The sequence below is a fragment of the Athene cunicularia genome, assembly GCF_003259725.1.
Source record: "Athene cunicularia isolate RWA chromosome 14 unlocalized genomic scaffold, athCun1 chr14_part1, whole genome shotgun sequence".
NCBI classification, from domain to species: domain Eukaryota; kingdom Metazoa; phylum Chordata; class Aves; order Strigiformes; family Strigidae; genus Athene; species Athene cunicularia.
Window position 1 is genome coordinate 13,131,598 of NW_020799118.1, and position 15,956 is coordinate 13,147,553.

General features: G+C 45.6%; 1 protein-coding gene across 4 annotated transcripts in view; it reads right to left on the bottom strand.

The window, feature by feature from the left end:
- Window positions 1-15,956, bottom strand: part of CACNA1H (calcium voltage-gated channel subunit alpha1 H) — a 127,430-nt gene that overhangs the window by 81,230 nt on the left and 30,244 nt on the right. For all 4 annotated transcript variants that reach the window (XM_026858812.1, XM_026858813.1, XM_026858811.1 and 1 more), the window contains exons 6-8: window positions 10,152-10,244; window positions 7,424-8,213; window positions 2,901-3,313 (exon numbers count right to left, since the gene is read on the bottom strand). In XM_026858812.1, coding sequence (XP_026714613.1) covers window positions 2,901-3,313; window positions 7,424-8,213; window positions 10,152-10,244 — 1,296 coding nt within the window. The remainder of the gene's footprint in view (window positions 1-2,900; window positions 3,314-7,423; window positions 8,214-10,151; window positions 10,245-15,956) is intronic.

The window sequence follows — 15,956 nt, forward strand, 5'->3', positions numbered from 1 at the left end:
GAGCAGATTGCTGGGAGCTTCAATTCGGATTGATGCCTTGGCTTTGAATAGCACTCTGAAATAAAAATGTATATGGTGTGCCCATCTATTTGCAAAGCCACTGATGACTATGAAGTCTGAGAAGCCGAAAAAGAAAAGCAAGCAGACATTAATAATTTTTTATAAAAAGAAATGGGAATTTCCTTACAGACAGTGAGGTTTAGGGAGGGCTTCCCTGTGACTACTGCACTGATTGCAGCCCAGTTTGATAAAACCTATCAATGGCTGAAAACAAGGGGCAAGAGTCAAGGGAACTTGCTTAAACTGTTCCACCCAGATCAAACGTCTCCATGGTAGGTGATGTTCTGCAGGGCTTCAGGGCCCATGAGTCCCCTGCCCATGCTGCTGTCAGCAGGCGCAGAGCACCGGAGGCCTCCCCAACGGGAGCTGCTGAACTCTGCTCTCTGGGAAACACTGAACGGTTCGGTGGGCGCAAGGAAAGCAGAGAGCCACAGAGCAGCTCCTAAATCCTTATGACTTGGGTAATGGCCTCCAGATTTGCCCTTGGGAGGGTGGACTAGGAGATGATGGCAACACCCACGTCTAGTTAAGAGCCTGGGGAAGGCTCACACCTTCTCACCTTGTAATATCTGCTCTGAGCAGAGGTGCAGAGTGACCGGGCAGCATCTGTCACTCAGTAACCAGAAAGCTGTGATTAAACTGTTTTTCCTGGCAAGGATCGTGGCATACCCAAAATGAGCCATTCTCACATCCCCTCCATCCCAACACCATGCTGTGGGTTTGCGACAGCTTTGCTCAGGCATCTCCTCCTTATCTCCACACAAAGCCAGGCCTCCACCCCAAGTCTTGCAGCCAATTCTCACACAAGGAGGGCCCGTGGGTTCTGAAATCACACCACTTTGCTCACAGAAGCTCTATGCTTTCATGCCAAACAGCCTGGGAGCCTAGAGCCATTTTCTGTTGCTTTGGGATAGTGTCTCAGCCTCTGGCGATGCCCTAGAGGTCACTCGGTTGATAGGAGAGTGCTTGGGCGAGGTGTTTCGAGGCTGGGCTCTGACAGCTCCATAACTCGTTATCCCCGCTGCCTATCAGAGACACTTTGCAGTGAGGCACGTGGAGGAACTTTTACAGGTTTCACTTCAAAATTCCTCCGTTTTTATTGGGCCCACGTTGGGCAGTGCCTGTAAGCAAAGCTGGTGGGAGTCTGATGGTCCTTAGCCAAGAGCTTCAGAATCTTTATTGCCATTGGCTTTAAGATGGTTTAAAGCAAATCTTTTACAAGGTAAAATCCAATATAAACTTGCCGGCTACAGATTTCCTTTGTTAGCAGCAAGGATGTAATTATCACAATTTACCTTTATACAAGTGATTGTGGACAGACTCCATGCAATCCCTGGGCTTTCTCACTGCAGCCTGCCTAAGGTTCTCCCCCAGCACCCGTCATGGCAACATCCAAGGACTGACAAAGCTGTATCCGCCTGACAAAAGAGCATCCATGCAGAAATGCAGCTGCCGCAAGGAATGAATGGTCTATTCAAAGACTACTGACAAGGTGTATTTCCTAATTTTAAAACTTGTTGTGGAACAACTAACCAGACAGAAAGCTGACAGCGACAGCTATTTCTTTGTTGGGTTTGGACGCTCTTCGCTGTGAGTGTGAACTAATATATTGTTGCACAGCTGAGGTTCATGTGTTTTAGCACAGTACTTGCTTTTCTGAAGGAAAATGTCTCAGCATACAATATGGGGGTTTAAAGCACTCAAGTAGAGAGAAAATAAAAGTAGCAGCACTCTGGAGGATTGTTTGCCATGGTCCCAAGCAGGACTTAATCCTGGGAAATGACAGAACAAAATGCAGAGACTCTTGTCCTGCCTTTGGATGTACTCTGCTTTTCCTCCTCACTCCTGAGTGGACAGACCAAGGCAGAGAGGAGGAATACCTTTATAAGTAACCTTGACCTGCTCCTGATCCTGCAGTGGTTTTTTTTGGGGGAGTGCGGGATGAACATTGGACTATCCACCTCACAGAAGATCAGTATGAGGATCTCCTGGCCTCAGTGGGGTGCTTTTTCTGCACCTGATAGAGGCATCATGAGAAATTCCAGAGAATGTCTCGAGAAAACAGTTGAAAGGAACCAATTTTTCTGAGAAAGAAAAGCCCAGAAAAGCATAGCTTTCCCCAGAGTGACCAACTGGAGATGCTCAGATGACTCACCTCCCTCTCCCATTGCACAGCCTCTCAGCTCCCATCAGCCAACAAGGACAAGCTGTCCTTCGCTGCCAGCACTGCTTTCTGCCATCACCATGTTCAGACTAGTACTGGAAACAGCATGATTTCTCTTTCCACCTTCCAAACACTTAAAAGAAAGACCTACTTGCACCCTCTGAGATCAAAGTGAAGGTTTTGGAGCCTTCAGGGAAAAATTAACTTTTTTTTTCCTTTGTTGCTTTTAGCATTGCCTGACAGTTTTAAGTCTTTATTTAAAGGTGCAGGATCAAAGAAGAAACTTCTGTGTGGGTTATTTGCACTACAAGATCCACTGTGCACCACCACCACCAGACCAAAGGGGTATTTCCACCAGAATAATTCACACTTATATGAATAATTCACAGCAAACAACTTAAGCAGTCAGGCTCTGAGCCGCTCTGTCTTAACACACACATTTAAACTCTCCACACCTTGCAGCGTTGCCAGACACCTTCCAGGCTTTTTTGTACACAGGATGCTCCAGCTCATCACACACCTGCAGGATCAGGCCCTTGGCCCCACGTGGGTTTTTCAGTTTGCATGAAAAACACTTACTCCTCCTTGGGCACAGCTTTGACAGCCATCCCAAGCCACCATGTGAGCACCTGAAACCACAGACCCTCAGGGCTCTTGAGGCCAGCCCAGCACTCACCTGCTCGTGGTACTCGATGCCCATGCTCAGCGTGTTGATGAGAATGGCTATCATAATCCCCCGGTTGAAGTACTTGCTCTCCACGATCCTCTTCAGCTTGGTGCCAAAAGCCTTCCACAGGCGGATTACCTTGTTCCTCTCCTTGGGTTTTTTCTTCTTTTTCCTCCTCCTGCCCCGCTGCTGCTGGAGCTGGTCTCTGTGGTCGCCGTGCCGCAGGTCCTGGGTGAACTCGTAGATGCCATTGCTGTCGGAGTCGCAGCTGTCGGACTCGCTGAAGGCGAACTCGGGGTCCTCCAGGAGGCTGGCGCAGAAGGGGCAATCCTGCAGCTCGCAGGTCAGCGTGCCGCTGGGCGGGCTGGGCAGCGGGCAGGCCGCGCTCAGCCCTGACAGCCGGCTGGGCGTCCGCCGCAGACCTGCAAGGGAAGACACGCGCCGTGAGCCGCCTCACACCCTCAACATGGCGGACAGCCGCCTCTCCCCGCCATGGCGGCGCTGGGCCTGCCCAGGCCAGAGCAGCTTCTGCCGCATCCTCAAATAAATGCAAAACCTTAATACGCCTTCTAGACATCCATCTTACCAAGCAGCTCTTGCTTTGTGTCGTTTTTCCTTCTGTTCCCCTCTCCCCAAGCCCCGACACTCACCCTCTAGCCCCCTCCGTGAACGTGGGGCTGAAGGGCCTCTCTCCACAGAGCGTGGGAGCCATTTTGTGTTCTGCTGCTGGAGGAAGACTGACTGGCACATTTTCAATTATTTTTGATTATATCTGACCATGCTAACATCATTAGCGGTGATCTGAGCCCTATCATGCTGTTACACCCAATTTAGCTAGCGCTTTCACTTAGCTAATAATGAGGAGGGAGGGGGAGAAACGGACCAAAGGTGGCTACAGACCTCGGATCACAGCTTGGAGAGTCACGTAGTCCCTTCAGTCTCCTTCATCCCTCCTTCAGGTGAATTCTTTGCTTGAGGCACAGGACTGAGCGTTCGGGGTATTTTAAAATCAAACACGGTTTTGTGGTGTAAGGAGAAATGCTGACTGCCCTCAGAAAGCCAGGGTATGAAGATGATATGGACACGTGTAACAAGGATGATTCAGGTGGAACTGGAAGCAGATTTTATTTCCTCATATTTAGGAACCAAATTCCTAGTTTGCTCATATTTAGGAACCAGGTATTAATGGCTAAAAAAGCCCAAAATGAATCTGATTCTGCAAGCCTGGGATCCTTCCTATAAAATGACATTCAAGCATCAATGAAAGATTTCCTTGAAATTCAGGAAAATAAGGTGAGGGAACAGTTTTCCCCTGTAACATGCCCCTTATCTGGAGGTTGGACAGGGACACTTGGATCTGTTTTGGGGAGACCAAGCAAAAAGCAGTGGATGCTCCTGGCTCTGGGCCCAGGAGCTTGGATCTCACCCAGCAGTAATGCTGCTGATTTCAGCCACTCTTGGCTGAGGATGTCTTTAAAGAGAAGGCAGAACCAAACAAAAACACCCTTTTAGCTTTAAAACTGAGTTGTGACAAGAGTCAAAATGTATTTTACTTGCCTGAATGTCAATCATATATCACTGGCCTTCAGAAGACCCTTGCAGGAAAGGACTGTACTCCTCCTGGTCATTATAACAAAGACACCAGGAGGATCAGAAATATTTGCCCCCTCACTCAACTTGCAGGCAGCACCAGTGCAGCACTGCACATTAGCATGGCATTTTTGAGCAGGAGAGACCCGATGAGGAAAGACTGCAGCACAGCCACAGTAGCACAGATAGCAGAGGTAGTGAACTTGCCAGACATTTTTTAATGCTATCAACGTGTTAAAAATTATATGAAAAACACTGGCGCCACAGATGTCTTCAAAATACCAGAGTCTCCTTGGCTGCCTGCTAAAATAACCTCACAGCATTGCAGGGCACGAGAACACGGAGGAACAGGCTGTACTTTATGCTGTTCAATTCCACAACAAAAGAAGGGAAGAGAATACTCTCTCCCACAATTGCATCTTTCCCAGCAGACATCAACCTTGTTTCCAGCTGGGGCTGTGAGTGCCCTGGCTGCTAATGCCTCCTTAATGCTCTCAATTATCACTTGTGTGCTCTGCTTGCACAAGTCTTACAGTGAACAGAGTCTCCTTGTTGACTTACAAGAGTGGAGAGAGAATTAAGTGAAATATCTCTTTGTTTGCCCAAAGAGGCTGAGGCCAGGAGGGTTGGGTTGTGAGCCCAACTCACCTTCCCTGCTGAGCACAGGGTAGAGACTTGACATGGCTCCTTTGCTAAGTTAAGGCTGGGATGGAGAAAACATGAGTTGGGAGCTGTGCCTGGCAGAGCTACACCCTCAGAAGTTAGCTTATTTGGCACTTAGAGATCCTCCTGAAGCCTGGAAGACACATCCATCATCCCTGCTGCACAAAGATGGTTGCAGCACAGAAGCAAATCCGACTCAACCCTGTTGGTGTGGCAGGAGGGTCTGTGGCATGAGTGGGAAGGAGGGACTGGAAAGAGCCAGAGCCATGGAGGGGAAGAGCTGGGCACTGACACGTGTGACAGAGTTTCCAGATGGACCCGGCTGACTTGCTTCCCTTCCCAGCCCCTGGGCTCCTTAGGGTACCAGAGAAGCTGCCGCACACCAGCTAAGAGCTGCGGCATCCACCCCTTCCCCTAGACACGGCCACACTTCTGGAAGAGACAAAATAATTTCAGGAGATTTGTTTAAAGCATTTTGGCATCCTCTGGGCTGAAATGCCTCCATATAAAGAGGATACTATAATTGCATTATTAATAGCAACTCCATCTAACCTCTGGCTTTCAAAGAGCCACCACAGGTTACCTTAAAGTCTCCTATGTCATTGAAATGGCCCTGGGATGTCACAGTTGGGACTGAGATCTGATGCTTTCTTCTCCTGAAGAGGACCCCAGCAGCAGATCCCCTCGCAAGCGTGAACAACCAAACCTCTGATTTGAGCACTGCCTTCCAAGCCACAGCTCTTTCTGCCCATCCTTGCTTTCCCAGTTCCAGATTTCTGCAGAGCCTGGGCTTCTATGTCAAGGTAAATACATTTTCTCATAATAACCTTCATTAACTTGCATAGTTAAAGATGAAGAAGTGATTCATATAAAGCCCTTGCTTAACAGCAGAAGAACATTGCAACTAACCTTGCCCCCTTCTGCCCTCCTGCTAAGCTCCCAAGCGTACAGAAATGTCTGCTGAAAGCAATTTCTATAAACAATCTGCTTTACCCTTTTGTATGATCACTTAAAAAAAAAAAATTAACAAAGACAAGCCACCCAACCTATTTGGCAAGCAACCTTTACTGTGACCCCCCCCAAGCTAGACTTGGTATTTTTTCAGCACATAACATCACTAGGATAAATATTTGTGTCCATGCACACGCAGATAAACAGTTTTGGAAAACACAGGCATTCTAAAAAGCAGATGATGAGTTTGGCTTAAAGAGATTAAAAAATAGAAGCTAGAACTTTTTGACTTTTTACTGTTTGAGGGCTTACGACTATTTTTCAGCCTTAATCTCCAGCCATGAGGACATTTTGCAAACATTTTGCAAAACAGAAACCTAAGTGTTGCATGTAATCACTACTCCAGCAGTGGGTGATTTATATGTTAAGGGAGATAAAACCACACTAAGTAGCAACACCAATGTGGCTGCAGTCTGTACAGATAGGGATGGAACAGAGGTACAAAAGAGTCCTAAAGATGTTCCTCATTCATTCAGATTGAATGGAACTCCAAATCTGCAGTAACGCTCAGTTCTACATTTCTTCCGCACATGGGGAAATACGAGAGGGAAAGCCCAAGACCTGTAGCTCTGGTACACTCCTGCTCTCACACACACCCTCTGAGGACTAGCACAGAGCAAAACCTTGTAGTGGCCATGGGTCTTCCCCCAAACCTTCTGCTCCTTCCTGCCAAAAAGAAGTTCAGAGGGTCAGGGGCCCATCAAACTAGAACTAGGGGTTTCTACAAGTGTCTGTTTTGAGTTCTTTCAGTGCCTCCCTGTTTTAAACGTGTATTTCCTACACCTTATGCTTCTCCACCTGCTCTTCCCTTTCACGGTACCATCTCCCATCAACTGGGGCTTCTCTGCTGCAGGGCTGCAGCTGGCAAGGTCCATTATTCACCAGAGGTGTAATTCCAGGGGCTGCACAGATCTGTTGTTGGGTGGGAACAGAGGGAGAACCTCCAGGATACCACTAAGCACATGAGAACAGCTCAGAAACACATGCTTTGTAGCCATGGGAAAGAGGCCTCCAGTGGTGGCCTGAACTCACTGCCTGGACCATCCTGTATCTTGCTTTACCCAATGACTTCAAATGCAAGGGTAGAAGGAACAGAGCTCTCAGTCCCTCAACCTGTCCTACTTCTGGCTTCAGCGTTCTGGTCAAGTAACATTCACAAAACAGCCTCCATCTTCAGCACCCTACACGGCTATCATTAACACCTTAACTCTTGAGCAATTTGCCCTTTGCCCAATTTTCCTAAGCAAAAAAACCCAGCTTGTCCTTACCATGCTCTCCTACCAGTTGCTGTAGCTTTCCATAAGAATCTGTGCCCAAATTTACAGGGCTATTAACCACAGCCACAGGTGAATTGCCATTCTTCTTTCCTTTGGGAACCGGAACAGAACTGGCTTTGCTAGTTGGAGAAGGTAGGATAGTAGGATAGTTCATGCTGCCATGGTTGGAGAGTCCAGCAGCCAGTTTAATGCTTGCAGGGGCATTGGAAGACTTACAGTTCACTTGTGGTCCTTCAACGTGACAGTCTGCATGGTAAATGCTGTGCACAGACTCCGTATCTGGAGGAGGAGCAGGGCTCTGCAAGTTGGGTGATGGAGAAGGAAGCATCAACTGGCCCCCAGGTTTCATAACCTTGAGTTCCAGGTCGCAGATCTCAGGGTTGGAGCGTGGCCCCCGAGGGCTCCCATTGCTGATGTGATAGTGGTGGTGGTGGTGGTGGTGGTGGTGGTGGATGAGGTGGTGTATGGAGGTGATGCGCTTTTTGCCTCGGTGGCTTTGCCCATTTGTGGTGCTGTTCGGGTTAACTTTTTTCCGACGCTTACTCTGCCAGTTATTGTACAGGCGTATTGTCCGCCGTTTCACCTTCCTGAAGATGTGGCAGATGTACTTGAGCAGCTCCTCGTAGCAGCTACCTGGCTCCGAGAAGCTGGCAATTGTGCTGTCATTGGAGAGATAACGGGCCCGCTGCTCCTGCATCAGCTGGTTCTCCCGCTGCTTTGTTTCAGAAAACTGTGTTGCTATCACAACCAGGCACAAGTTAATCATGAAGAAGGAACCAACCTGGAGAAAACACAGGGAAAGGAATTCGCAAATTAGCAGGGACTTTACAAAACAAGACACACTCTTCACCACCACATGCTGTCTGGACTTGAAGTGTGGTTCTTAGAAATCCTGAGATTTCCAAACATGCCAGATCTCAGGGTCTGCTCACCAAATGTTATGTCAACATGTGCCTGAGCTGCTAAATTTGCTCCTAAGCCATGTTAAATTATTTTGGCAATGGCAAAAAAAGCTGTTAATAATAGCCTTCACCACTTTCCTTCCCTCAACAGTGATGACATTTGCTACTAACGCAGGGTGTATGAAACACAACGCAATCAGTTACCACCACAAACCAGATCATTTGGAAACACTCGGCCAACCTGCAAGGAAAGATGGTCTCAAGTCTGAAACTGCTTCTTTTCTCTTCCCCTATCACTTCACACCCTGGCATAGTGCCCCTTCATTTCGAGGAGGACAGTCAGGGTCCATGCATCTGTGACCTTGTACTCTTGTATTTCTCTGACACAGAGAAATGCATCTCCAGCAAATTCAGTGCACACAGGAAGGCCTGATTTATTGTCTGGTTGAGTTGAAGCATTCTTGGGTGATACCAAGGGTTTAAAAATGAAGTCCCAAGGACAAGAATGTGAAGTGACCTAAGGCTACATCCTTCTCTCAGCTGTTGAGCCCACAAACTGGTTTTTCATCACTTGGGTTCATAAATCAGCCAAAGGAAAATGTCAAATATTCCCACCAGAGAATCAGTGCCCTTAGGCGTGAAAGGGACTGACGTCAAGAAAGTGCCACTGTCTACATGGCCAAACCTCTGCACTCTGCTCAGTAGGAAACGTATGGATTTAATCTGGACCATTGTCTGGTGAATCCTCAGGGGAAGCCATTGGGAGATGGTTTGCAGTGCTATTCTCCAGTTTGTAATATCAGCCCGGATACTGTTGAGAAGCAGCAAGGGTGCCATTCCCAGATCCAAGTGACTTGGAGATTAGTCACCTTCTGGCTTTTCTGCAAGGATCTGTATGTAGAGAAGGGCTCAAAAGAGTGGAGCATAAATCTCTACTATGCGTGGCCCATTGCTAGAGGCTCAGAAATCACTGGCTTCAGAATGCTATCCATTACTGGGAAACTCTCCCACCGCTCAGATCCATGCCTCTCCCACTGGTGGTGGGAGCTGTGGTGGTTTGACTTCCCAAGGCCTTGAAAACCACATTGACGAGGATGGGGTTATATATAAAGAATAACCAACCACAAAAGCACTTTGAAGTGCCTCCATCCCACATCCCGCCTGACATCTACACGGTACTTTTCCCCTCTGCTCTCCTCCTGACTTAAATGCTTAACTTTTCCAGATATATACCCCTGGAGAAGGTTGTGTTCATTGTAAAAACAGAACCTTGTTAACATGGAAGGGCAGCTTCTGAAGGCAACCTCCAGCACCTCCACTGCGTAATGCTTTGTTTTTAGGAACAGCAGCAACGTAACAAAGGCGCACTGCTATTATTACTGTTATTTAAAGGGCTCAGGTGAAGTTCAACAGTCTGAGTGCCCTTCATTGAAATGAGGTGTCCTCTGGCACATTGAGGGGCCTAAAGGAAGAAAAGGTACAGCCTCTCTGCTTTTTGTTCTCATTAGCAGTTGTTTGGCCAAGGCACAGTACTTAGGACGCATCAAGGTGACAAGACCAAGAGTGGGATAGTAAGAGGGAGGGAAGACCATATGGCTTGACAAGCTGTGACTATGCATCATGTGTGACACTAAAAAGGACTGTTGTAGCCAATAATCTGTCCCCATGGCACTAATCACAACCTGCATGATTATGCTTTATGGAGGGAGGAAGGTCTCCCACTCTGAGTCCTAGCTGGTTCTTCTCTGTGAAAAGCCCAGGGAACAACTTTACCCCACAAGGACAAGGAATGGGAGCATCTCATAGTTCATACTTACTATTATAAGCAATATAAAATATATAAAATTGTAAAAAGAATGTGCATCCATCACATAATACATGATGTCAACCCATCCTTCCAGGGTTATAACCTACAGGAAGACAGAGAAAGAAAGTGTAAGAACAAAAGTCAACCAAAAAGTTAGTAAACATCAATCTTCTGATAGTGCCTGCTACTCATCACTCCACAGCATCTCTCAGGATCCATCCAGACCTGCTGCACTTCTCTTCCCAGTTGGCTTATGAATAGCAGCAATGTGTGACCAAAGGACTGGCCTGAGGTTTCTACAGGGATCTGGTACGATTAAAATGATAAAACATTACAATAAAACATCTGAAACACTGGTTCTGAGCCAGTGTAAAGAAATTCCAAGATGGGATTATGAACAAACAAAAAGCCTCTCTGTGCAGAGATCTGGGCTTTTACTTTAGACTCCTGGTTTTGTAATGCTACCGATAAAATTCCTAAATTTTTAAGTCAATTTTGTTTCTGTAAAATGGATTTTTTGGTGATTCTTACTGGCTCACCATTACAACTGCATCACCAACATCACAGTAGGAAAGCATCTGAATGGAAGAGAGTTACTTTAATTAAATGTAGAACTGATTTAATCTACGTTTTCTCAGTCTTCCTTCCACTTAAAAAGCAGCTGAGGATTTAATTAACACCACACAGGCTGTGTGCAGAGCAAAGCAAATCCTGCCATGTAATTTACACTTTTTATTTAGATAAAACATACCAAAGTTCTAGCGCTATCTTGCTACTAGTCCTAGAGCTGAAATTCCAGCACTATTTCCATCAAAATCAAAGCTCCTGTCTGAATTCGCTTGCACTGACGTACCCTATTCACTACACCTAATGCGAGCCTTGGTGGTCCTAGTGTAAACCCAGAATTGCTGCCTGCCTCCAATCTGAGTGGCACCATTCCTGATTTAAATCATATTTGCAGTGAAGGAACTGTGAATCAGCTTGCTGTGAACAAGAAAAGCATCAAGCCTCGCTGATGTAGAGGACTTTCTGTATGGCCTGTACAGAAAAGCTGATCCATAAAGCACTTGTTATTGAGGCACTGAATAAACCAACGTTCTTGTCACACGTGGAGCATCAGGGCAAAACACTTGCAGGGGGGTCAGACATGAATTCTTGCCACTTTTCTTCTGGGTTTTTTTTGTTTTTGTTTTTGTTTTTTTTTCACTCAAAGAGCTGGAAGAAGCTCCTAGATATGAATCTTTTGTGGATGACCACAATTGCAAGGGGAGATGCAAGGAGAGCACTGCTGTACACACAACTGTCAGTACTCACTGCTACCCTGAGACTGTCGGAGCACCTTGTATCAGCTCATAGGTGCTGGAAGAGAAACACTACCTCCTTCTGATTCACCCTAAAGTCAAATGTGGTGATGTCTTACCAGCAAGTTTTCAAACCTACTTCCCGTGTTGAAGCATGTGTAACTTAACATTCATCATGCAGACGAGTGAGATGAAGCCAAGTGAATACAAAACCTATAAACACGATCTGCGAAGGAGCAGGTAAAAATTGTTTCTACAGCTATTTTACTCTGCCAGCATTGCTGCTTTGAGCAAATCAGGTCTAATGACATGCTGGCTGGATGCACACAAACTGTACCCACCTCTCCTGTTCCTCATGACATGCACTAGATATTCTTTCATATCACCTGCTCACTGCTGGCTAGTGATGTACAGCTATCAGATAGCAGCGCAATGCTGTCTGTGGCATGGGTTTAAAGAAACAAACGAAAAAAGAATGCTGTTGGCCAACATGAACTCCAGAGATCAATCTGTGGTAGAAAGTTTTCAGCAACAGAAACAGTTTTTTGTGTGGATGTAAGTGCTGTTATTCACCCTCGAGTCTGAGAAGGGGTTAAGCTACTGTCTAGGCAGACACAGGCAGTAATTAGTCTGTTCAGCGGTGTGAAACGGACAAGAAAACAAACTCAAACTGCCCTTTTCTGCCTTTCCTTTAACACTGTTGAAACATTTACAGAGAGCAAAGTTCTTCTCAGTGACACCCCTTGCCTGTGTGGGCTGTGCACAGCAGCCAGTCCTCTCTTACACTCCACGCCTGTGCAGGTTCATGGTGAAACTGGAGGGATCAAGTTCGGAGGCAACACAAGACTAAATCAAATCACTGCCAGCTACCTAAGAAACAGTCTCCTTTGTGCTGTTCAAAGTCCTCTCCCTTCCCTCCCCTCCATTTGGGTGGGCATTTCAGAGACAGGCTGCCACAGCTGGTGCTCCATCCATTTACACTTGAGAATGAAAAATGAGCCCAGCGACTCCAAACATATTGGATACACCTCTACATTGAATTTGCATTTGGCTGGCAATCCTCAAATCAGATGTATTAAAACGATTAAACACAGAGCCCTCTCTACAAAAGGAGTTACCTGAGGGCTGCTGTTGGGCTTCTGCAGGTGCTGCCAGCTCCCCACCTGGGAAACAGCTGCTGAGACAAGAGTGAGGGCCAACCAACAGTTATAGAGGTAATTTTCTTGCATGCTAGACAGTATTTTCAGCAAGAATCAATCAACACACCACATTTCTCCTCCGGAGGGCTGAAAATGCTCATCCGGCTCTCAGAATATTTAAGATGTAATTAGGATTTGCATTATTTACTACTCACTTGTAAACCAAAGGGATACAGGAGGGATAAACAGACTGTTGGGCTTTTGTTCTCCTGTTTGACGTCTTTGTGGATTCATTCTTGGGCTCATCACCCAGTAAAAATGCAGCAGTACCTAGGGGCAGGATTCCTGAGCTGACGAGCATTAGGGAGTACTAGCAATCCTCTAGGAGAGTGTGCTCACAGACATCTGTCTACTTTTTAAAATCAAATAGCTCTGGAGAAATGCAGGACAACACACATGCATAGCCACCTGTCTGGACTGAAACAGTGTCTGTGATGTTTACAGTCTGATTCTTGCCATGCTGCGGACTTCCTTCATGCTATCCTTTGAAGTGCTCCAAATGACTGTATGAGTAGATTTTCACCTACTCCAAGCTATCTCTGCATATCCCCAGGAAGGCCTTGGTGTAAATGGGAACCAGACCATTTGGATTTGCCAACAGCTAAACCCTTTAACTATTTGTGGAACCAAGTCAAAGGCATCTGCACTGGTGCAAGGTTCACTGCTGCAGTGCACAGTTTGATTCTACACACACACTCTCAGATCAGATGAACTCAAAGGGAAAGCTAGCAACTCTTGATACTCTCCCAAGAACAGATATATTATTTTAGTGTTGCTTTGCCTACTGTTCCTCCCTTGGGGCACCCTGAATGCAGTATCACCTACTTTGCTAAGCAGAAATGACTTCCTCCTCTCTTCAGTTTCCAATCTGATTAATCTAGTTGACTGCAGCTCCGGCATTTGGCCCTCCAAGCCCCTTATAGATGTCTTCCAAGGACCTGGAGCACCTTTCTTGTGCTTTCCAATCTCAGAAATCCATTCTCAGTAATTAAATTCTGTTCAAGCCATGGTTGTTCACAGACAGACATATTAAACAGCGTCTCCAAATGTACCAGTTCAAAGCTTCCAATAAATGCAACATACAATTATTTATCAACAGAGATAAGACAGCAAGAAACACGTTTCCTAATTCTGCTCTGATGAAAAAGTTGTGCAAAATACATGGCACACTAAAATTGGCAGCTGCAGGGAATAGCTGAAAGATTCAATTAAGATGATTGGCAAGGTTGCTCTGGAGGGTGCTGCCAACTATAATCACAGGCTGCAGACCCAGTGGGAAAGGAGATGCTGCCCCCTTAGCACAGGGAAATGGTTTTTGCCTTCGAAGGACTGAAACCCCAGGCAGAGAACAGAGCTGTCCTCTAACTCAGTGGCAATCCTGGATGATGCTCAGTCTGATTCTCCTTGCCTGTCCATTCAGTCCTTTACCTCTTACACAGCACTGGCAGGGATGGGATAAACCATTTGTCTCCTGTTAATACCTATGAGACTGAGTACTAAAGCCCCGAGTTTTCTGTCTGATCCCCTCTCCCATCACTGCAAGAATTTAACAGAAAGCTCACTCAGGCGAATGTAAATGCAGATTTTGACTTCATTGATCTTTGGCTTGGACACTATTCATGCAGTCCCTGTCAGGCACTCCCTGATCACCACATTAATATGAGCAGGGTGAGAGTGGACAATCAGTTTTGGGTTTTTTTGTGTCCTCTGTTCTTTGATTCTGATCCTCCTGGTTTGCTCATGCCACAATAAATTTCATCAGTTGTAACGAAGATGCTCATCTGATTTATAGTAGCATAACTGGGGACAGAATCAGGTCTTCTAGTCAAGCTAATCAGAATCAATCTAAAACTTCAGAGTGAAAAATCACAAGGGAGATGTAGATTAAAGACACTGGCAATTAACTCAGACCTCCTCATTGTTCCCAAGGAGACAAGAGGTTTACATTGTTTTTCTGGGGTCACTTCAAAGGTCTCTCAGAACAATTTCTTTTATTATGTCAAGAAGTTCTCATCATGAAAATTCTTGTCTTTGAGCTCTGCCTAATTTTTTGCAAGTTCTTGGCTATAATACATTCAAGTGCAGGTTATTTTTTGCTTTAGTATCAGTTAAGAAAGAACAAAGAAACATCCACAGGAAAAAAAGCTAACACCCAAACTCGAAACCAAACTACTTTAATTAGTTAAGTCAAACACTGAATTACCTTCTGTATATTAGAAAGCACTAATGGCTAGTGCCAGATGGACTGCTGCAGATAGAAATCAACCTTGAAGTGCCACTAATCAATCGAGGAAAGTTTGGAAAATTACTGTGTGAAATGAAGCTGAAAAGATTATAAGAATGGAATTCACAGCATAGAAAACTCCAGCCTAGCCCTGAGGCCTGATCTTTCTCATGGTAAGATTTCACTTCTGTGATTACTTGAACAAACTTCTTTTGTACAGGCAGTCTCCCTAAGCATGGGAATCAAAATCAGCATCTCACGCTTTGCTCAAAATCCCTATAAAGCGCCGCTCTGGCAAACAGAAATTTCTATGGTTGCTGATTTCAGAATCACAGGTGCTTGTTCAACTCAGAGCATGGCCAAAGCAGGAGATGATATATAGAGAAACCCAAGTGTTTCCAAACCATCTGAGTGTTCATCTTAACTGACATATTGTCTCAGACTTCTTCTTTGGCCTAAGTTGGGTCCCTTGGGGACAAGATGGGCATTATCTGCATCAAAATCAATTATGCTGAACCAAACAGCAACTCTGAGAACTGCCATGATTATTTGGTTTTATTTACTTTTTATCTCATCATTTCACTGGCTCTGCTGCAAGGTTTTTTTTTATTTTTATAAACCTCATCAAGACAAGATCCAAGGATATAAATTGAGAACGCTATTAATTACTATGATGGTCTCAGTAAGTTTATAAGGCCTTCAGTATTCATTTCTGAAAGCCTCTTATCTGTATTCTGCCCTCTTGGACATATATATTTGGCTAGCAAGCACTGATCAGTGAATAATGGAGTCTTCCTCTTCTATACGCAGAGTGCTGGGCAGCTAATCAAATCACCATTTTTGAAGTCAACTTCACAATTTTAATTATTTCCTCATGACACATGTTGTTAAGTAACCTCTGGTCAGAAAAACAGGTTTTATTACATTAAGTAATGTCCTTCGAACAGATGCTTCTCCTTTCACTGTGAGGGCCTGCTCACTTTCCAAAGCAACTTTAGCCATTTCCTTATAAAATGAGAGTCATGCAAAGCATGGAGCCGCTCTGAAAAGTGGCCCTGCAAAACGAAACTGTGCAACCGTGCATGTCTTGG